This window comes from Centropristis striata, chromosome 8, assembly GCF_030273125.1.
Source record: "Centropristis striata isolate RG_2023a ecotype Rhode Island chromosome 8, C.striata_1.0, whole genome shotgun sequence".
Taxonomy (NCBI): domain Eukaryota; kingdom Metazoa; phylum Chordata; class Actinopteri; order Perciformes; family Serranidae; genus Centropristis; species Centropristis striata.
The window spans coordinates 1,500,683-1,523,446 of record NC_081524.1 but is presented as its reverse complement, the minus strand read 5'-3'; the positions used below and the strand labels follow the sequence as shown (position 1 = coordinate 1,523,446).

Sequence of the window (22,764 nt, the reverse complement as noted above, 5' to 3'; positions counted from 1 at the left end):
GATGACCAGCGCCTGGACCAGGACCTGAGCTGCCTTCTGAGTGAGAAACGGGCGGATTCAGCCGATGTTCGGCTGTGTGCGGCTGTTGGCCCCCAACCGAAGGGTTGGTGGTTCGATCCCTGACCATCGCAGCCTACATGTCGAAGTATCCTTGAGCAAGATACTTAACCCCAAATTGCTCCCGATGTGCTGTGTTCATCGGTGTGTGAATGAATTCCCAATGGTGGCAGATGGCACCGTTTAGGGTAGCCTCTGCCACCAGTATGAATGTGTGTGTGAAAGGGTGAATGAGCGCAGTCTGTAGTGTAAAGCGCTTTGAGTGGTCGCAAAAGTGACTAGAAAAGCGCTATATAAGTGCAGGTCCATTTACCATTTACCATGTTATGCAGCAAGAATCTGCAGGATCTGGTAGTGGTGGTGATGTTTGTTGAGAGGGACAGTTGGTTGTCAAGAGTTACGCCAAGGTTTTTGGCGGTTTCTGTGGAGACAACCACCGTGTTCTGGACAGTGATGTGGAGGTCAGTGATGGGGGAGCCCTTCCCTGGGAGGTAGAGTAGCTCAGTCTTTCCCAGGTTGAGTTTGAGGTGGTGCAAGGACATCCACTGGGAGATGTCGGCCAGACATGCAGAGATACGTGCTGCTGCATGTGTTTCAGACAGGGGAAATGAAAGGATTAGCTGGGTGTCGTCGGCATAGCTATGGTAGGAGAAGCCATGCGAGTGGATGAGGGAGCCAAGGGAGTTGGTGTACATCGAGAAGAGGAGCGGACCAAGGACAGAGCCTTGAGGGACCCCGGTGGTGAGTAGACAGGGTTCTGAAACAGAACCCCTCCAAGTTACACGGAAGGTGCGGTCCTTGAGATAGGATTTGAGCAGAGACAGGGCAGAGCCCGATACTCCCAGGTGGTGAAGGGTGGAGATGAGGATCTGGTGATCCACAGTGTCAAAAGCTGCAGAAAGGTCCAGTAGAACCACCACAGAAGAAGAGAGGCTGCCTTCGCCTTGTGAAGCTGTTCAGTCACAGCGAGAAGGGCAGTCTCTGTTGGGTGGCCCTTCTTGAAACCAGACTGGTGAGGGTCAAGGAGATTGTGCCCATGAAGATAGCAGGATAGTTGATTGAAGATAGCCCGTTCCAGAGTTTTGGAGAGGAACGGCAGGAGAGAGACGGGTCTGTAGTTGTCCACTAAGGATGGGTCGAGGGTGGATTTCTTTAGGAGATGATTCACCCTTGCTTCCTTCAGAGAGTTAGGAAAGCAGCCAGTAGTCAAGGAAGTGTTGATAAGATGGGAGAGGAACGGGAGGAGATCCGGAGCAATAGACTGAAACAGGTGGGAGGGAATAGGATCCAGCTGACAAGTGGTAGGACGGGCAGAAGTTACAAGGCTGAGCACTTGAGGAGGAGACAGTGGAGTGAATGCTGAGAGGGTGGGAGACGCTGAGGGGAGGGAGGAGAGGCAGGTTGCAAGACTGGATGGGTAAATGAAGAGCGTATGTCCTCAATCTTTTTCAGGAAGTGGTTGACAAAGTGGGTCGGTAGGAGGGAGGAGGTAGGAGGGGGGGTTGGAGGGACCAGGAGGTTTGTAAAGATGGAGTAGAGCTTCTTGGTGTTGGAGAATGAGGATTGGATCTTGAGAGGGTGTTATGTGTTTTTAAGCATGCCATGGTGGCTGGGCCCTTCTCCCCTGGGTCAATGTTTATTTATTTTTTCATACATGGCCCTAATACGCCGTCGTAGTAGACGATCCTGGTGATAAATTAATTATTTAATATCCCAGAACATGATTGTGTCCGCTGAACACCGGCCAATATTTTATTAGGTTCGATGATTAAGGTAAAATGTAAATTATGTCACTCAGCAATGATCAGCCTCACGTGGGACTGATGAAAATAACAAACAATGTAAAAGTGTTTCTTGCTGACAGACAGACTCTCATACTCTAGACTGTTGTTTTTTTTAAAACTTTAATAATATCCATAATAAATCTATATGGTGGAAAAAACAGATCACAAAAAGGGAAAAAACTTCTACAGCGATCTTTCTCTTAATTTATTTTAAACATGTTTGTGGTGTTTTTGTTGTTCAGAGCCACAATGAAACAGATTTTAACTAAAAAACAAAAACAGAATGTACGCTACTTACCTAAGAAAAATGACCAGTGGCTTGCGAAAGCGTCCTTAGAAAGCTGCTTCATAAACTTTAACAATAAATATTTGTGTTCCTCAGAGTGACTCTCGGCAATGGATCTCAGTGGCTCGTCCATGAAGGAGGAAACTATGGGATCTCCTCTCAGACGGTGGTGGTCAACGCTCAAAACATGAGTTCAGACTGGGAGGTGAGTCCAAAACAGATCTGTGTCATTAGAGAACACGGAGTCGTTGTTTTTAACTCTTCTACTCTGTTTCTAAAACTTGACAGGTTGTTAAAACTGTAGATTTCCATGGGACGAAGACAGTGTCTGACTTTGTGGAGGCTGGCGACGCCACCTACTGTCTCGTCTTTGATGACTGTCACCTGGATCAGACAGCGTCCCAGCCGACAGCGTCCCAGCCGACAGCGTCCCAGCCGAGGACAGAGTCCCAGCTGAGGACAGTGTCCCAGCCGAGAACAGCGTCCCAGCCGAGGAAAGAGTCCCAGCCGTGGACAGAGTCCCAGCCAAGGAACAGAGTCCCAAAAGAGAAACAGAGTCCCAGCCTAAGACAGCCTCCCAACCGAGGACAGCCTCCCAACCGAGGACAGCCTCCCAGCCGAAGACAGCCTCCCAACCTAAGACAGCCTCCCAACCTAAGACAGCCTCCCAGCCGAAGACAGCCTCCCAACCGAGGACAGCCTCCCAACCGAGGACAGCCTCCCAACCTAAGACAGCCTCCCAGCCTGAGACAGCCTCCCAACCTAAGACAGCCTCCCAACCTAAGACAGCCTCCCAGCCTAAGACAGCCTCCCAACCTAAGACAGCCTCCCAGCCTAAGACAGCCTCCCAGCCTAAGACAGCCTCCCAACCTAAGACAGCCTCCCTACCCAAGACAGCCTCCCAACCTAAGACAGCCTCCCAACCTAAGACAGCCTCCCAACCTTAGACAGCCTCCCTACCTAAGACAGCCTCCCAACCTAAGACAGCCTCCCAACCTAAGACAGCCTCCTTACCTAAGACAGCCTCCCAGCCTAAGACAGCCTCCCAACCTAAGACAGCCTCCCAACCTAAGACAGCCTCCCTACCTAAGACAGCCTCCCAACCTAAGACAGCCTCCCTACCTAAGACAGCCTCCCAACCTAAGACAGCCTCCCTACCTAAGACAGCCTCCCAACCTAAGACAGCCTCCCTACCTAAGACAGCCTCCCTACCTAAGACAACCTCCCAACCTAAGACAACCTCCCAACCTAAGACAGCCTCCCAACCTAAGACAGCCTCCCATCCAAGGACAGAGAAGAAGACAACCTCCATTCGGAGTACAGCGTCCAATAGGAGTGCTGCGTCCAATCGGAGTACAGCGTCCAATCGGAGTACAGCGTCCAATAGGAGTACAACGTCCAATCGGAGTGCAGCGTCCAATCGGAGTACAGCGTCCAATCGGAGTACATCGTCCAATCGGAGTACAGCGTCCAATCTGAGTACAGCGTCCAATCGGAGTACAGCGTCCAATCTGAGTACAGCGTCCAATCCAAGAGTCTCTTTAATGTATATCAAACTACTAATCAGTTGATAAACTGGATCTCCTGTTGACATGGACGGTTTCTTGTTGCTGATGTTGTTCCACTTGTTCATAACTCGACATTTAATGCAATTTATTTTGTAGCCTACAGATATTTAATCAAGTTTCAGATATAATCACAATGGCCTTTTCTTTGTAGAATGTAATGCAGCAACATTTACTCTGATTACATTTTCACTGACCTACTTTATTACTTTTACTTATTCAAGGTTAACAAAACTACTGTTTTACTTGAGTCAAGTCTGTGTAAAGTCACAGTTCTTTTCTTCAAGTCCAATATTCTTGAACTCTATTCTATTAATCATTAATTCATTAATATAATCTATTGCATTAATCCATCCTTATTCCACTATTGCATTATTGTTTACCATCTACAGAGTTCTTAACTTGTATGACAACATCGTTTGTTGTGCATCGATGCTTTTCATGTATTATCTGGTGTGTGTCTAATTAAACGAACATATGGGTAAAATTCTGATTTTTCTCTCTCTTTTTTTTTTCAGCTTGGTTTGTTCTTGTTTTATGTTTCTCGCTTGTGTAGAAAAGTGCAAAGTGTTCTTGGACCTGTGTGTGTGTGTATGTGTGTGTGTGTGTGTGTGCGTGTGTGTGTGTGTGTGTTTACATACTTGTGGAGGGGAGGAGTGTGTGAGTGTCGAACAATGAAAGTGAAAGTAAGAAGCTCTACTATCAGACTCCATTTTACAGTGGACACAGCACAAAGAGGGAGACAGGGTGAGTATTTATATTTTATCTCTTAGATTGACTGTCAGAAAAATAGCTTCTTCATAAAAAAACACCAGTTTCTTGGACTCCAACGTGACGTTTCTCCTGTTTTCTGAGCAGCTGCTGAACATGTGACACCAGCAGTCAGGATGAGAGCAGCTCAGTCTGACTCGTTAGTTAGAACCAACCAGTGATTATTAGAGCTGTGCATTAACTATATGGATGTGTGCATACCAATCTTATCCGATGGCTGTACTGTCCCCACCAATATTAAGTTTGAAGGGGGGGAAATGCGCCTCGTGCGCAGCACAAAGGGTTAAATCCCTCCTCCTGCGGCACCGCCTCACTAATCTGTCTTTCGAGCCCGCTGTGGTCTGTGATTGGCTGCAGACTGAGGAAGTTGTTTCTCCTGCAACACTCAGAGGAAGAAAAACTAGAAGCTGTTTCACCAAACAAACGGTAAGTCACCTGAGGAAAACAGTCCCTCCTTATGCTGTCCTACAAAGGCTGCATCCCATTACCACTATTTCGCATCCATGCGTCCCTCACTTGCGCCGTTCACTTGCGTCTTAGTCCCGCCCACCGGGGATCACAGTTGGATCAGCTGTCAGTCGCTTTAACAGCTGGAGACATGCACTAATAATAATAATAATAATAATAATAATAATAATAATAATCAGCTGTCAGTCGCTTTAACAGCTGGAGACATGCACTAATAATAATAATAATAATAATAATAATAATAATAATCAGCTGTCAGTCGCTTTAACAGCTGGAGACATGCACTAATAATAATAACACCTGCACATGAATAACAACCTCCATTGTGTATTTATACTGTGAACTGTGTCCAGCTCAGGGGCACGGGAATGCCTTTATATTATTTATTTATTATTATTTGCTTCTGTATATATTAGGACGACTATTAGGGCCAAGTATGAAAAAAAACGGACCCAGGGGAGGAGGACAATACTGGTCCATGCCTCACTGGGTCCGTCCGGTGCCACAAATGCAAGCACACACACACACACACACACACACACACACACACACACACACACACACACTTCAAAGATGAATAAAGATTCCATAAACCGGCTACATGGCAGCGTAAAGACGCACCACATGAGAATGCCCGTGAGGAATGAAGGGTGGGAACAATAAACCTGCTGCTGTGAAATAAGTTTAGACGAACGTTACACACTGTAACTGTCAACAAGGAGCAGAGGAGGTCTGAAAGAGAGCGCTCCGTGTGAACACGAGGAGGAGGGGAGCGTCAGTCGGATCACTCTGATAAAACACCTTAAACAGAGCGAGTGATGGAGAAGAAGAGACATCTCGCAGGTAGAAAGGAATGAAATATGCTGATGTAGAACTATCACCTCATGTTATGTGTTTTTAATCATGCCATGGTGGCTGGGTCCCTCTCTCCTGGGTCCATATTTATTTATTTTTTCATATATGGCCCTAATTAGGGCCATATATGAAAAAATACGACGGCGTGACGATCCTGGTGATAAATTAATTATTTAATATCCCAGAACATGACTGTGTCCGCTGAACACCGGCCAATATTTTATTAGGTTAGATGATTAAGGTAAAATGTAAATTATGTCACTCAGTAGACTTAGAGACTTAGACTTAGACTTTTAGACTAGGGAAGATTCAGGGCTCCAGGTCAATCTGACATGGGGCTTTACTAAATGTTTTACTGCATATGCACTCAAAAAAATAATACCGCTTATTACTTAATTCAATCAGTGCAACATTTTTACACTTAAAAATATTGAGTTGATTTTAAAAGCTCTCAAATCGGTTAAACAAAACATGAGTAATGAGTAAATTTAAGTCATATTTTCAAGTATGTCTGAATTAATTGACTTATTGGCTCAATTACCACATAAATGGAGTAAATTATAACTGAAATATTATGTTAACCATATTATATGGAAAACTGAGTAGAAATCACTAAACTGAGTAAATATAATTGAAAACATTTGTAGGATATAACTGCAAATTTGCTTATGATTAACTTAAAAAAAAAGTGTTGTACTGACTGATTTTACACTTACTATTACAAAAAAAAATTAAACCATGCAATCTGTGGGTCAAATATTAATTTATTTTGAAGAAGTAAACTTAATTTATATCTTGATATTTTACACAAAAATTCCTTGGAGTTTGAGTTCTACTAATGAATTTTGATGTAGTCAACTCAAATACTCATCATGATGATATTCAGCATTTTATTTAGTATGCAATCCTTTATATTATTGTCACATTTACAGGCTCCTTCAATCATTTCCTAGAATGTGTTTTACTGCTTATGTGCAGCAGGTAATGCATCGTCCAAAATTAATATCAGGCTGGCATCTTGTGTTATTTCATTAGGGTGCTGCTTCAGTCTGCCTGGTTGTTCAGGGAGAGGCCAGGTGGAGCTACAGATGAGAACTCGACATATAGGCTATAACGATGTATGTAATGTTATAACAGTCAAAGCGTACCATAAGATAAGTAGAAAATACACATAGTTTTGATAAAACTAACGTAAAATTGACATTATTATACTGTGAATGTGTATGATTTCAGGGTTCTCTCTCTGACTTGAGAAGATGAGTGATTTATTAGAAGAGGACAGATTAAAGTCTCCAGTCTCCGGCTGTCTGTCTGTGAAGAGTGACTGGTCTCAGGACAGACCTATAAACTTCAGTATTGGACCTGGACCCTCAGACACAAAGTAAGAGACTGTTTCTACTGCAAACTTACCTGAAGATCATTCTGTTTTTAATGTTATCTGATAAAATCTACTCTACAAATCATTATAATAACATGAGCTGTAGATAACAGTGAAGAAATGCAGTAAAAGGATAAAATACTGTACAGGACAGTACAGAAACCCATTAAAATACAAGAAAAGTAACACCGTAGAGGACCGTAAAGAAATGTAGTAGAAGACACTAAAAGCTGCAGAAGATTACAGTAGAAAAACCCAGTAGAGTTCAGTACAGACATGCTCAAGCGGACAATGTCAGGCTAATGTTACCTGTGGTGTTAACAAGTTCTCATAATGTGTGTAAAACATCTGTTGTTCCCACAGACAGAAAGCAGAGTCTCCAGTACCCAGCTGTCTGTCTGTGAAGAGTGACTGGTCTCAAGACAGACCTATAAACTTCAGTAATGAACCTGGACCCTCAGACACAAAGTAAGAGACTGTTTCTACTGTGGACAATGTCAGGTTTTGTATTACCCTTTGTTTGCATTTAAAAATGCATGCACATATCTGAAGTTTGTGATTGTGTAAAAAAGGATTTCCAGCTGTAGAAATATTTGTGCATGTGTTAAAAAAGGTTCTAGATAGATAATAGATACATAATTTGCATATGTGTGAAAGGTTTTCATAGCTTTTAGAAATATTTTGTGTATGTGTCATTAAAATTTGCGAGAAATGGTTTAAACTTTAACTTAAAAGTTTCATAAAGTCTGACAGACACATTTCTTATCCTCATATGCAACGCTAGAGTTAAGCGCTACAAGTTGAATGCATGAATTTTTTTTACACCTGAGCAGACGACAAACACTGACAGAACATACAGCAAGAAACTTTTATTACACATGCAAATTATATATTTTTTTACTCATGAAATGTCCCATTAACTATTTGTTGTTTGTTATAAATCTTGATCATGTGTAAAAACTGCTCTACAACTCATTATAATGACTTGAGTTGTAGATAACAGTGAAGAAACCTAGTAAAAGGAGGAAATACAGTGCAGGACAAGACAGTACAGAAACCCATTAAAATACAAGAAAAGAAACACAGTAGAGGACCATAAAGAAATGTAGTAGAAGACACTAAAAGCTGCACAAGATTACTTTAGAAAAACACTGTAGAGTTCAGTACAGAAAAGCACAAGAGGATAATGTCAGGTTACTGTTGTTAATGTTACCTGTGGTCTTTACAAGTACTCATAATGTTCGTAAAACATTTGTTGTTCCCACAGACAGAGATCAGAATCTCCAGTACCCAGCTGTCTGTCCGTGAAGAGTGACTGGTCTCAAGACCGACCTATAAACTTCAGTAATGGACCTGGACCCTCAGACACAAAGTAAGAGACTGTTTCTACCAGGGCTGCCCCTGACCAAAATGGGGCCCTAAGCAAAAAAATGTCTTTGGGCCTAAATCTGAGTAACAAAGAAGAATTAAAAATTAACAGTAACTTCAACTTGTGTCTACAAAAAACTAACAGTCAGACCCTTGAGTCTTTCAGCCACTGAAAGAGTGCAAAACAAGCATGTGTGCCTTTTACAGATGCACACGTCTGCATTTTCTTGATGCAAAGTCATCAATGAGGTCGTCATATGACAGCTGCTGTGCCAATTCTGAGTTGGTGCTTATGATAGCCAGGCCACTTAAACGTTCCTGCTAATACTAATATGTATACTATATTAGTAGTATCTACTATAATCGATTATAATGCAAACTACAACCACTAAAACTGGCAGTACTACTACTTCTATACTTATACTAATATTCATTAAAAAAACGTATTGCTATTGCTATCTATTATTACTATTATTGTCATTATTGTCATCATTATTATTATATAGGCTACAACTACAATCCAAATAAAACATACTAATTCAGTACCAAACAGACTGATATTTCAAAATGTAGCTACATTCAAATTTAGTTCCTTCTGTCAACAAAAGTATCAAAAACACTAATTTATATCAATATTTATAAAGTAATATCTCCTCCAAAGCTGCCTGTCATAGATTAAATTCACCAACAGATGGCGACATTTTACATCCATTACAATAACATTCCATGCCAAATCCTTGTGTGGTGATAAAATAGATTATAAACTTTAGCCGAAAATACGACCAACAACAAAGAGTTGGTGCAGCTCTGGAGCTAGTTTCCTGCAGAGAGCCGGTTCTTTGGCATTTGAAAACCAAAGAAGCGGTTCAGCTTGGTCGAATAGGGGTATAAATGCTGCAGGACCAGAGTCAAGTTGTTGCGGCACTGTTCTTCTGACCGAGCACACACTAGACATTTGTCCAGGAAATCGAGATTGTGGACTGTGTCCGAGCGAACATGTTGAGAGGTAGCAATATGCCCAGTGGGAGGACACAAAACTCAAAGGTTCTGCCATTGAAGGTAAACCCATGGTAGCGTCCCTCCCAAATTGGGATCTGGATATATGCATCCTCCATGTGGTTAATGGAAAATAAGCCAACTTGGAGGAAGGCCTGTTGAACCCTTGGCACAGTCAAAGCTTACATTGCAGGAGTCTCAAAATCGACCTGAGCCCCACATCCACAGTCTGCCACCACAGAAAAGGTAGCTGACCTAAGGGTCCATCCGGAAACCCACTGGCGTGGCAGAACAGAGCTCAGGCTGTGGGGCGTTTAGATATGCTAGTTACAGCCATGCAGAGCACTCCCAACATTTCCCAAGTACACTGGTGATCATGTTGGCCCCAATGGACAATTTAACTTACGTCTGGCAGAAGCACTCTGTGCAACTGGAGTGGCAGTGGGGCTGTCCCTGCAGCTGCAGGTTAGAGCATTATCAATCCTTTCCTGACAGATAATCCCAGGGTATAAAGCGATTGAAATTTCACTTCAATTTGGTTATTCCAAATCCTTACTCTTGACTATTCCTCAGACAGACTGACTGGACCCTTGTGAGACAATGCTAGAACCCTAGCCCACCTCATTCAGGTCCTGGCAATGTGTTCCAGGTCCAGCCCTAAGCAATGCATAAATTGTTCATGACCATTCTCCATCTAAATCCTGCGAGCCCAGATTCCCCAAGGGACTACCTCTGTGAGCATTAGATGGTGCTACCACCAAGACACACAAGCCATATTTCTGCCATAGGGTTCTGTTGATCCATCGATAAACCTGCCGCTTCCTCTGAAAGGGTCGGATTACAAAAGAGTCGATGTCTATGCAAGCAGACCGGCAAGCCGGTGCCACAAGCCTAAAGATCAAATGGTCGATTATACAAGCCGAGATACCCACATTTCTCACTCCTTGACGGTGGAAATCAAGGAATAGAAGAGGCCACGCACATGTGGTGCTTGTAAACCCAATCAGTGCTTGGCCTCCACAGGTTCTGTGTCTTAAAGGTTGTCCATGTCAGCTGCCCCCTTGGGGGTCACTCTCCAGACATATGGAATATGTAGGGACATAGTCTGGACATGATAGAGAATAGCTGATTCATAACAGTAGTGTATACGTAGGGTCACCACTAATATTATGTGTTACAAACAATGTGTTCACAGAGAGAGGAGTCATGTTTCTGTGAGTAAGCAGCCATCAGGCTGTGCTTTGTGTCAGGACGTCCTGAAGGATCCGGTCTCTACCAGCTGTGGACATTGGTTCTGCAGACAGTGCATCACTTCATACTGGGACCAGTCTGCTTCACCAACAGACTCCTCCTGTCCCCAGTGTGGAGAAAGGTCCAGAACAAGAGTTGGACTGCAGTCAGCCAGTGAGACCAGCACTGTACAAGGTAAGACTGTACACCTGTCTGATGATTTCATGTTGTCATTGTGTAGCTTAGTCATTAATGTTATTATAGAAATTAACATATAAACGGCTTTCTTCTCTTTCAGCAGCTGGTAATCTTCAGGAGGTTTTAGATGAACATAAGATCAGTCTGAAGAAGAGATGTGAACATGTGACTGAAGGAAGTGGTGGAACAGGAAGTGAAACCCTCCTCAACACGATCTACACTGAGCTCTACATCACAGAGGGACAGAGTGAAGAGGTTAATACCCAACATGAGGTGAGGCAGCTGGAGACAGCTTCCAAGAAGAAGACTGTCCATGACACTCCAATCAGGTGCCAGGACATCTTTAAAGCCTTACCTGACCAACAGGGACACATCAGAGTCGTTCTGACGAACGGCGTCGCTGGCGTTGGAAAAACCTTCTCAGTGCAGAAGTTCAGTCTGGACTGGGCAGAGGGTTTGGAGAACCAAGATGTCAGTGTGGTGATTCTGCTTTCATTCAGGGAGCTGAACTTGATCAGAGATGAGCAGTACAGTCTTCTGGAGCTGCTCCATGTTTTCCATCCAACATTACAGAAGGTCACAGCAGAGAAGCTCGCCGTCTGTAAGCTTCTGTTCATCTTTGATGGCCTGGATGAAAGCAGACTTTCACTGGATTTCAACAACAAGGAGGTTGTGTCTGATGTCACACAGAAGTCATCGGTCAACATGCTGCTGACAAACCTCATCGAGGGGAATCTGCTTCCCTCAGCTCTCATCTGGATAACTTCTCGACCTGCAGCAGCCAATCAGATCCCTCCTGCGTGTGTTGACAGGGTGACAGAAGTACGAGGCTTCACTGACGCCCAGAAGGAGGAGTACTTCAGGAGGAGGGTCAGTGATGAAGAGCGCTCCAGCAGAATCATCTCACACATCCAGACATCCAGGAGCCTCCACATCATGTGTCTGATCCCAGTCTTCTGCTGGATCACTGCTACAGTTCTCGACCACATGTTGACTACAGACCCGGGAGGAGAGCTGCCCAAGACCCTGACTGACCTGTACTCACACTTCTTGCTGGTTCAGACAAAGAAGAAGAAGCAGAAGTACGATGACGGACATGAGACGAGTCCACAGGAGCTGATGGAGGCTGACAGAGAAGTTCTTCTGAAGCTGGGGAGGCTGGCGTTTGAACAGCTGCAGGAAGGAAACATCATGTTCTACCAAGAAGACCTGGAGCGATATGGCCTTGAAGTCACAGAGGCCTTGGTGTACTCAGGAGTGTGTACAGAGATCTTCAAAAGTGAGAGTGTGATCTTCCAGAAAACAGTCTACTGCTTCGTTCATCTGAGCATTCAGGAGTTTCTGGCTGCAGTCTACCTGTTCCACTGTTACACCACCAGGAACACAGAGGTACTGAGGGCTTTCTTTGGGACAGACTGGGACAATGACAGCAATGATGACACTGATCAAGAATACCCATCCCTGGATGACTTCCTGAGGAAAGCCATGGAGAAATCCCTAGAAAGTAAAAATGGCCACCTGGACCTGTTTCTCCGCTTCCTCCACGGCCTCTCTCTGGAGTCCAACCAGAGACTCTTAGGAGGCCTGCTGGGTCAGACAGACAACAGTCCCGAAATCATCCAGAGAACCATCGACAACTTAAAAAAGAAGAAGACCAGTACCTCTCCTGACAGAAGCATCAACATCTTCCACTGTCTGACGGAGATGAACGACCTCTCAGTACATCAGGAGATCCAAGAGTTTCTGAAGTCAGAGAACAGATCAGAGCAGAAACTCTCTGAGATCCAGTGCTCAGCTCTGGCCTACATGCTGCAGATGTCAGAGGAGGTTCTGGATGAGTTGGACCTGGAGAAGTACAACACATCAGACCAGGGACGACGGAGACTGATTCCAGCGGTGAGGAACTGCAGAAAGGCTCGGTAAGTGAGATTGAGTGAGATCCAGATGTGATTATCTTGATAAATCAGAATAGATTTGTAGTTTAGTACCTCAAATACAAAATTCAATTCATTCAGTTTCTTATCATTCATAATATAGTGCTCCACTTGTTTAGTAATGTAATAAGCATGTGTTATGAAATGCATGAAGTAATTACAAAGTGTCTTTATTCATCCTTACATACTTTATAATACTTGTCATGACAGACTTTCCAGCTGTGGAATTTCAGAGAGTCACAGTGAAGTCGTGTCCTCAGCTCTGAAGTCCAACCCCTCCCATCTCAGAGAGCTGGACCTGAGTCACAATGAGTTGCACGATTCAGATCTGATGCTGTTGTCTGCTGGACTTAAGAGTCCACACTGTAAACTGGAGACCCTCCGGTCAGTTCCCTAACTGCAGTCTATTATATTTGTATATATTCAATTCAAATCCTTGACTGATGTTTCATATTTTTTGATTCCATATCATTTATCCTTTATTCAGACTGAGTAACTGCACTTTGTCAGAGGTCAGCTGTGCTTCTCTGGCCTCAGCTCTGAAGTCCAACCCCTCCCATCTGAGAGAGTTGCAGCTGGGTGGAAACGAGCTGCAGGATTCACCAGTGAAGCTCCTGTGTGAATTTCTGGAGAGTCCACACTGCAGACTGGAGAGTCTGAGGTCAGATACCATTCTTTACTCCTGTGCTGGAATGAATATAATGTAGAAGTTGACCCTGAACTGCAGACACGAGGCTAATATTACAATGATCCACACTATCTTAAAGTTTAGTTCATTGACTGTGGCAGAGCAATATAAATATCACTGTGAACCCTTTAAACATCTGATATTCACCTTTTGTTGTCCGCCATATTTACAAAATAAGTATATCACTCTGATAATCAGTCCTTTAAACAGGTGGGGCTGGGGAGAGCTGAGGAGACGGACAGAGGTGGGTACAAGTTAGGGTTAGGCTTCTAGTTCTGAGGTGCAGGGACCTAAACAGGCTTCTGGAGGTCATGAGGTTGTGGTTGGTGCTGAGGGTATGTGTGGTGTCTTCAGCTGTTTTTGTAGACTTCTTTGCTGTCCATTTCTTACAAGTGATGCTGAGTGTTACTGCCGGATAATTTGGTTGCTGGTCTTCACTATCTTGTTGAGGGGATTCAGCTTGTCTTCACATTGTCTTCAACAGTTACATCATTGTTTTTCTTTACTCAGGTTGTGGGGCTGCAGTCTGTCAGAGATCAGCTGTTCTTCTCTGGCCTCAGCTCTGAAGTCCAACCCCTCCCATCTGAGAGAGCTGCAGCTGGGCGACAACGAGCTGCAAAACTCAGGAGTGAAGCTGCTGTGTGATTTTCTGATGACTCCACACAGCAGACTGGAGACTCTGAGGTCAGTTCACTATATACATTCATAACTTTATCCATAAATTCCCTTTTGTTTCTCTCATGCAAAATTTTGTCTGGAGTCACAAAATACGACTGTTTCTTAAAGAATCTGTAGATGTTAATGTCCACTGTTAGTTGTTCAAGTAACTTTGTGTTCATAATTTTTGGAAAAATTGTCACATCTTCATAAAGAAGATTCTCTGAGCTATTTTTTTTATTATCTACATCTCTATTCTTTATTTAGACTGAGTTGGTGCAGTCTGTCAGAGATCAGCTGTGCTTCTCTGGCCTCGGCTCTGAAGTCCAACCCCTCCCATCTGAGAGAGCTGCAGCTGAGTAACAACAGCAACGTGCAGGATTCAGGAGTGAAGCAGCTGTGTGGTCTTCTGGAGAGTCCACACTGCAGACTGGAGACTCTGAAGTCAGGCAACTGTATTTAGTTCTTTAAATGTGTTTATTTTTATGTCAAGATGGAGGGCAGACAACTGGAGGCAGGTTCTGAGGCAACAATACTTGTACTGCTATCTCATTACATCTCAGAGGCAACTATTATACTTTCTTCCACCATGTCTGACATGTCATCTTCCATCCAACTTCTCTGTGTTTTTAAGCAGGTTAACAACATTTCATCAGACCTCTTGGAGACGTTTTGGTCGAAAATAGCAGCTAAAGTCAGCTAACTTACTGTAGCTAGAAATCTAATGCTAGCAGTGTATCAATCTACATATTTGAGTTTAAATCGCGAGTAATCTCAAATACATTTACTCACACTCTGCCCTCCATCTGAAATGTTGCACTTCTCTCGACAGAAACCCTAGCTAGTGACCCAAACACTGTCAACTCTCTCTCTCTCTCTCTCTCTCTCTCTCTCTCTCTCTCTCTCTCTCTCACTCGCTCTCCCTTTCTCTCTCTCTCTCCCTCTTGCTCTCTCTCTCGCTCTCTCTCGCATCCTCTCTCTCCCTCTCTCTCTCTCTTGCTCCCTCTCCTCTCTCTCTTCTCTTTCTCTCGCCCTCTCTCTCTTGCTCTCGCTTTCTCTCTGTCTCTCTCTCTCTCCCTCTGCTCCCTCTCTTTCACTCTGTCTCTCTCTCGCTTCCTCTCTCTCTTGCTCTCTCTTACTCTCTCCCCTCTCTCTCTCCTGCTCTCTCTTTCGCTCTTTCTCTCACCCTCTGTCTTGCTGTTGCTCTCTCACCCTCTCTCTCCCTCTCCCTCTCTTTCGCTCTCTGTCTCTCTCTCTCTCTTGCTCTCTCTCTCTCTCTCTCGCTCTAAATAGCCATTGCAGTGACACAAAGATAAAAGATGATGTCATAAGCTAAAAGTAAAGCACAAATTAATAATTTTCCAGATGACTAAACAATCTGTTACTGTACTTCCAGGATTAGTCGCTGTGGACTGTCAGAGATCAGCTGTGCTTCTCTGGCCTCAGCTCTGAAGTCCAACCCCTCCTGTCTGAGAGAGCTGGAGCTGAACTACAACAAGCTGCAGGAGTCAGCAGTGAAGCTGCTCTCTGATCATGTGAGGGATCCGAACTGCAGACTGGAGACTCTGAGGTCAGTAAGAGAACTCAATCAGTTTAAATATAAATATATATATATTTTAAGCTCAATTCATAACTTTCAGGATTGTGTTTGTCCCCACAGGGTCGATGACAAGCTGATCACAGCTGAGAAGCCCTAAACAGGTGAGTGTCGTCTTCAGGCAGGTTTGTTTTCACATCTAGTTTTTTACATCAGAGTCATCTGATGGAGAGAAGAAGTGACAGAGAAAGAACAATGTTCAGGCCCCACAGGATGTCACGATTCCATGATCGTGTATTTTTCCACGGGAACCTGAACGCACCGCGTAAAAATAACCACCGTGTAAAATCGACCGGCCAAAGTTTCTAACAGTATTACAGTTAGATGACGAGCTCCATTCATGCTCCATGCAATGTTATACCTGCTGTTAAATCTACAGATATCCATCCAGCCAAACAGCTCAACTCCCTCTCTCCCTCGCTCTCTCTCTTGCTTTCTCTTGCTCTCTCTCACCCTCTCTTTCTCTCTCTCCCTCTCTCTTGCTCCCTCGCTCTCTCTCTGTCTCTCTCTCTCCCTCTCTCTCTCTCCCTCGTTCTCTCTCTCTCTCGCTCTCTCGCCCTCTCTCTTTCTTGCTCTCTCTTACTCTCTCACTCTCTTTCTCTCTCTCCATCTCTCTTTGTTGCTCTCTCTTGCTCTTGCTCTCTTGCTCTCTCTCCCTCTCTTTCTTACTCTCTCTCTCGCTGTTTCTCTCTCTCTCTCTCTCTCTTTCTCTCTCTCGCTCTCTCTTTCTTGCTCTCTCTCGCTCTCTCACTCCCTCTTTCTCTTGTTCCCTCTCCCTGTCATTCTTGCTCTCTCTCTCTCTCTCTTACTCTCTCGCTCTCTGTTGACACATTTAATAAAATGTCTCCATGTCTCTCTCTCTCTCTCTCTCTCTCTCTCTCTCTCTCTCTCTCTCTCTCTCTCTGCAGTTTAATGGACAGATCTCCTTCTGGATCTGAAGCTCAGTTCTGGTCTCCGATCTCTCTGAGGTGGATCCACGTCGCAACTTCGACAGAAACTGTAATGATGAAGATTTTTATCTTATTTTTTTTACACTCTTACATTTTTTTTATAACCTTTAAACCTCTGATACCCACCATTCCACAGGATTGAAATGTATGATTTATTTGAATTTGAAATTTGACCGTTACTTGTGTTAAATGTTGATATTAGTGTCAGAATCTCTTTATTCTCCATGTGTCATTTAAAATAGGCTGTTTACACAGAGCAGAGAGGAGAGGACAGGAGAGGCTGCTTACACAGAGCAGAGGGGAGAGGACAGGAGAGGCTGTTTACACAGAGCAGAGAGGAGAGGACAGGAGAGGCTGTTTACACAGAGCAGAGAGGAGAGGACAGGAGAGGCTGTTTACACAGAGCAGAGAGGAGAGGACAGGAGAGGCTGGAAACATGACACTACTTCAATATGTACAAGAGGGTTTTTAAAACGTTTACTTTAAGTTTGGAAACTTGTGCTGTGATCAAATAAAACTTTTGTATTACTTTAATTTGTGGTGACACTTCCTTTCTCCACATTAAGGTTCCTGTAATAAATAATAGACTGACAGCAAAAGTGTTCAGCAGTTCAGAGCTAAACCTGTGGGGGGCGCTGCTGACCAGTGTGGGGATCAGATAAAGGCCAGATTTCATATAAAAGAACTAATACCACACTGTCAGTGTCACGCTGCCTCTAATAAACAGTTTATATAGAAATATAATCCAGTTTAGTGATCATATATAAATAATGATCACTCAGTTATATTTAAATTTATCCAAAACAGTAGTTTTATAGAGATATTACAGCTTATAGTGTGTAATATCTAAAATTTAAAGCAGTTTTGTGATTTTATAAAATATATTTACCATAAATATATTTATTATAATATTTATTATTGTATATTTTTTGAATTATGTTTATAGTATATTAAAATATATATTCACCAAAAAGATTTATATTATTTATTATTGTATATTTGTATATTATATTTATATAATATTCAAATATATTTACCATGAGTATATATATTATAATATTTATTATTGTATATTTTTATATTATATTTAAATGTATTCACCACAAATATATTTATTGTATTGTTTATTACTGTTTATTTTTATATTATAATTATATAATATTTAGATATATATTCACCACAAATATATTTATATTATTTATTATTGTATATTTTTATATAATCTTCATATAATAATTAAATATATTTATTTATTTATTTATTTATGTATATGTTTATATAATATCGATATAATATTTAAATATATTTACTATGAGTATATATTTATAATATTTACTATTGGATATTTTGTATAATATATTTATATATTTAAATATATTCACCACACATATATTATATTATTATTGTATGTTTTTTATATAATATTTAAAATTAATATTTAAATATATTCACCACGAATATATCAATTATATTTTTATTATTAAATATATTTACCATAAATACATTTATTAAATTTTTTATTATTGTATAATTTGTATATTATATTTTTATATTTAAATATATAAACCATGAATACATTTATTATATTATTTATTACTGTTTATTTTTTTCGATAATATGTATATAATATTTAAATATGTATTCACCACAAATATATTTATATTATTTATTATTGTATATTTTGTAAATTATATATTTAAATATATTTACAATGCATATATTTATTATAATATTTATTTTTGCATGTATAAATAAATATATTCACCACAAATATATTTATTAATATTTATTATTGCATATTTTTATAAAATATTTAATATTAATATTTAAATATAATTACATAAACATTTAATATTTAATATATATAAGCAGTGTTTAAATAATGTAAAGCTAGGACTCATTTTAACTACTTAAGAAACTTTTGTGAAGTTTAATTCACAAAATAAATATTTAATCACTTCAAATTAATCATATTTTACATTAAAAAATACTGAAAGGTAAGTAAAGCTGTCAGATAAATGTAGAGTAGTAAAAGTATAAAGTTCCATAAAATAGAAATACTCGAGTAAAGTACTTTAGTAAATGTATTTAGTTACATTCCAGCACTGACACTGTTGTTGTTGTTGTTGTTGTTGTTTACTGAAACTTGTTTTCACTTTAGTCAACACAACTTTAATATTTGCTGCAGCAGGTGAAACATGTTGTTATTGTTGTGTTCATGTCAGATGTTTTTATTGTTGTTGTTGGTGTTTAATTCTTTACAAACTGAAATAATTCAGTCTGTCTGCAGATCCGTCAAGAGGCACGTGTTCACACCGGAAACAGATGTGCTCCGCCTTCAAAATAAAAGTAAAGCCTGACGTTTAAAGAGTTTTTGGTGAAGTTGCTCCTCAGGAAGAACTGAATCAGAAAGTAAATAATACAAAGGGAAATAAAAGCTTATCTTATTTTGAAAAAGGAAAGAAAGATAAGACAAATAAACATATTAATTATACGAAATAATAATAATAATAAAAAAGTAAATAATACCAAGGTAAATAAAAACAGAAGAAAGTTGGTTATGGAGGAATAAATAATGATATTTAAAAGAGTAAAGAAATAAATTAAATTTATTCTATATTTATTTATTTATAAAATGAAAATATTAATACAACATTTAATGGGAAAGTGAATAATACAAAGGTAAATTAAAACAGAAGTTGTATTTTTTGTTTGGTTATGGAGAAAAAAAAACATTTTTTTCAAAGAGGGAAGGAAGGAAAAAAAACATTAACTATACAAAATAATACAAAAATATTTGCAATATAAATGTATTTATTTATTCTATTTTTCACAACTTCAGTCCTCCATAATCTGATTATTTGGTTGATTATACAAAAAAGTATAATAATAATAATAATAATAATAATAATAATAGTAATAATAACAATATCCTTTTTAAGATGGAAAGAAAGACAAGATAAATAAATATATTAATTAATACAAAATTGAATGGGAAAGTAAACAATACAAAGGTAAATAAAAACAGTTAATGGGGGGAATACATTTTAAAAAAAAGGAAATAAATAAAAGAAAAATAAACTTATTATTATACAAAATAATACAAAGAAAAAAATCAACATTTAATGGAAAAGTTAATAATACAAAGTTAAATAAAAACAGAAGAAAGTTGGTTACGGAAGAAAAAAATATTATTTAAGAGAAGAAAGAAAGAAAGAAAGAAAGAAAGAAAGAAAAGAAAAATAAACATATTAATTGTACAAAATAATTAGAAATATATATTTTTCAATATTTAATGGTAAATTAAATAATACAAAGGTAAATAAAAACAGAACAAAGTTGGTTCTCTGGTTAATAATATTATTTTAAAAATGGAAAGAAATAAAAGAAAATGCAATATTAATTTAATCAATATTTATTTATTCATTCATTATTTTTAACAGCTTCCACCCTCCATAATCTGATTCATTGGTTGGTTATATAAAAATAAAAATAATAACAAAAAATAAAAAATGATATATATATATGTATGTCTGTGTGATTATTAGGATGAAAGAAAGACAAGAAAAATAAATATATTAATTAATACACAATTTAATAGGAAAGTAAATAATATTTTAAGTATAATAAAGTTAAATAAAAACAGAAGAAAATTGGTTCTCTGGTTGGTTATGGAAGAAAAAATATAAAATAAATATTTTTAAAAAAGGAAAGAAAGAAAATAAAAATAAACGTATTAATTACATGGAATAATAAAGAATAAATTCAACATTTATGGTTAAGTAAATAATTCAAAAGTAAATTAAAAACAGAAGAAAGTCGGTTCTCCGGTCGGTTATGGAAGAATTATATATTCTATTTATTTTTAATAGAGAAGAAAAAAGGGAAAAAAATAAACTCGCTCCATGTCAACAAGCCTTTTATTGTGAAGCGCTGAACCGGAAGCCCTGTATGCCGTGTGGTCCGTGCCGTGACGCGCTGCGGCTCCGACAGAAACATGGACGACGTCACATGTGAGAGAATGACCTAAACATGATCCTTCTGCTTTCTGAGGCACAAACCAGCAGAGACAACAAGGTAGGACCCGGATCTCCTCCTGCACCGAGCCCGGACCCGGTCCCGCCGGGCCCGGGCCCCGGTACCGGCCCGGACCGGCCCGGTCCTTTAGCTTAGGGCGCTAACGGAGCGGAGCTAACAGTGTCGGTTAACGGCGAACCTCGCTGCGCCCATTATCGGACACACCTCCTACCGGAGCTTCTGCTTTATTATTTACTTCTGAAATATTTTAACATATTCTAACATGACAGCAGCAGCGACTAAAACACCAGACTCGCCTTTAATTTATCTGCTTTTAAGGTTTTTAATGCGGCGTTTGCTCGCACTGTTTGGGCACTATTGAGACATTTATAACCCGGGACGAGGACAGTTTGTCCCCCACCGTCAAACCAACAAATATCGACTCATGCACAAATTAAAAAATGAGCAAAAAAAGGCAGATATCAGTGGTAGAACCCTGCGTCCGATAATGGAACCAGCTCCGTCAGGCTCCGGGGTTCAAATCCCGCTGCAGCCGGAGGCGACCACCGTCCGTCACGGTGAACCGACGCTCGGTTCTCCATCACGGCAGCAGCTCTCACTGGTCACACGACATGTTGGTTTCTGGAGGATTCAGAGTCTCAAATGTTCCTGGAAATATTTAGATTCAAGTCGTGCACAAGCGTGTCCGATAATGGAAGCAGGTGGAGGGGGTGTTGAGGTTTAAAGCTCCAGCAGCTGTTCGGGCCTGTTTGTTGCAGCTTCATCAGGATCCTGAGAGGAGGAGGACAGGAGGAGGAGGACAGGAGGAGGAGGACAGGAGGAGCTGCCTGTCTGTCTGCCTGCCTGTCTGTCTGTCTATCTATCTGCCTGTCTGTCTGTCTGCAGCCCCCATGCTGGTCTTATCTTATTTCTGCTGGAGGAGGAACATTATCATCAGGTTTTCCAGAGATGAAGTAGGGCTGGGCGACACGGGCAAAAAACCCATCTCGATTCTTAATAAAAAATTTCCGATAACTAGGCCTGTCACGATAATAACTATATCAACTTATGGTTGGATATATAAAATGGACATGATAGTTTTTTTCTGGACTTGATATACTGTCGTTTACATGCGTGTTTGTTTACATAAGCCTTCAACATTTCCTCCAGTTGTGCTGCTTCTTCCCCTCTCCTGTCACTCAGCTGCTCTGTGTCAATAGTGGATGCGTTGTATATATATATACATTAGGTGTAAATGTTGTTGTTTATTTAAAATGTCACGGTATCTGGGTCAATGGAATATTGGCGGTAACCTCTAGTTAATATATTCACCTGAAACACGGGCAAAAAAACCCCATCTCTATTCTTTTTTTTTTTTTTTTTTCACCTGTGCGCTTGCCCGGCGTGAAGGTAACAAAGAGAGGGTGAGTCACTTATATATAAAATAATTAAAAATGTATTTTATTTTTAAAAATTTTCCAAAAACGATAATGTGACGATATCCTTTAAAATGTGATTTCTTCGCCAATATATATATATGTATATATATGTATATATATATATATATATATATATATATATATAAATATATATAATATATAAAATATATTCTTGCTTACCAGGACATCTATGGATCGACACAATTAGGGCTGGGCGATACAGGCAAAAAAACCCATCTCGATTCTGTTGTTTTTTTTTTTTTTCAAAAACGATAATCTGACGATATCCTTTAAAATGTGATTTCTTTTGAACCCCAGTGTGAACCAACAGTGTGTATGTGTATGTGCTAACAGGCTAACAGTTAGCTCTGTAGCAGTACAGTGTGTATGTGCTAACAGGCTAACAGTTAGCTCTGTAGCAGTACAGTGTGTATGTGCTATCAGGCTAATAGTGAGCTCTGTAGCAGTACAGTGTGTATGTGCTAACAGGCTAACAGTTAGCTCTGTAGCAGTACAGTGTGTATGT

At 40.4% G+C, this 22,764-nt stretch overlaps 2 protein-coding genes across 3 annotated transcripts in view; both read left to right on the top strand.

Moving 5' to 3' along the window:
* The first annotated feature begins 4,414 nt into the window (after positions 1 to 4,414).
* Positions 4,415 to 17,145, top strand: LOC131975707 (NLR family CARD domain-containing protein 3-like). 2 transcript variants are annotated; one of them, XM_059338448.1, is made up of 13 exons: positions 4,415 to 4,439; positions 7,020 to 7,167; positions 7,528 to 7,632; positions 8,432 to 8,536; positions 10,724 to 10,953; positions 11,060 to 12,875; positions 13,101 to 13,274; positions 13,378 to 13,551; positions 14,089 to 14,262; positions 14,503 to 14,679; positions 15,632 to 15,805; positions 15,896 to 15,936; positions 16,741 to 17,145. In XM_059338448.1, the coding sequence occupies exons 2-12, from the start codon at positions 7,043 to 7,045 to the stop codon at positions 15,930 to 15,932; spliced, it is 3,291 nt and encodes a 1,096-aa protein (XP_059194431.1). In that variant the 5' UTR covers positions 4,415 to 4,439; positions 7,020 to 7,042; the 3' UTR covers positions 15,933 to 15,936; positions 16,741 to 17,145. The 2 variants fall into 2 exon arrangements, with proteins under 2 accessions (XP_059194431.1, XP_059194430.1); XM_059338447.1 differs by having other exon boundaries at positions 4,420 to 4,439; positions 11,057 to 12,875; positions 16,741 to 17,144.
* A 3,606-nt stretch (positions 17,146 to 20,751) lies between these two features.
* The window catches only part of LOC131975708 (DENN domain-containing protein 4B-like), a 47,014-nt gene continuing 45,001 nt past the window's right edge, over positions 20,752 to 22,764 (top strand). Inside the window, exon 1 of the mRNA XM_059338450.1 lies at positions 20,752 to 20,859. The gene's annotated coding sequence lies outside the window, so the exon portion shown is untranslated. The remainder of the gene's footprint in view (positions 20,860 to 22,764) is intronic.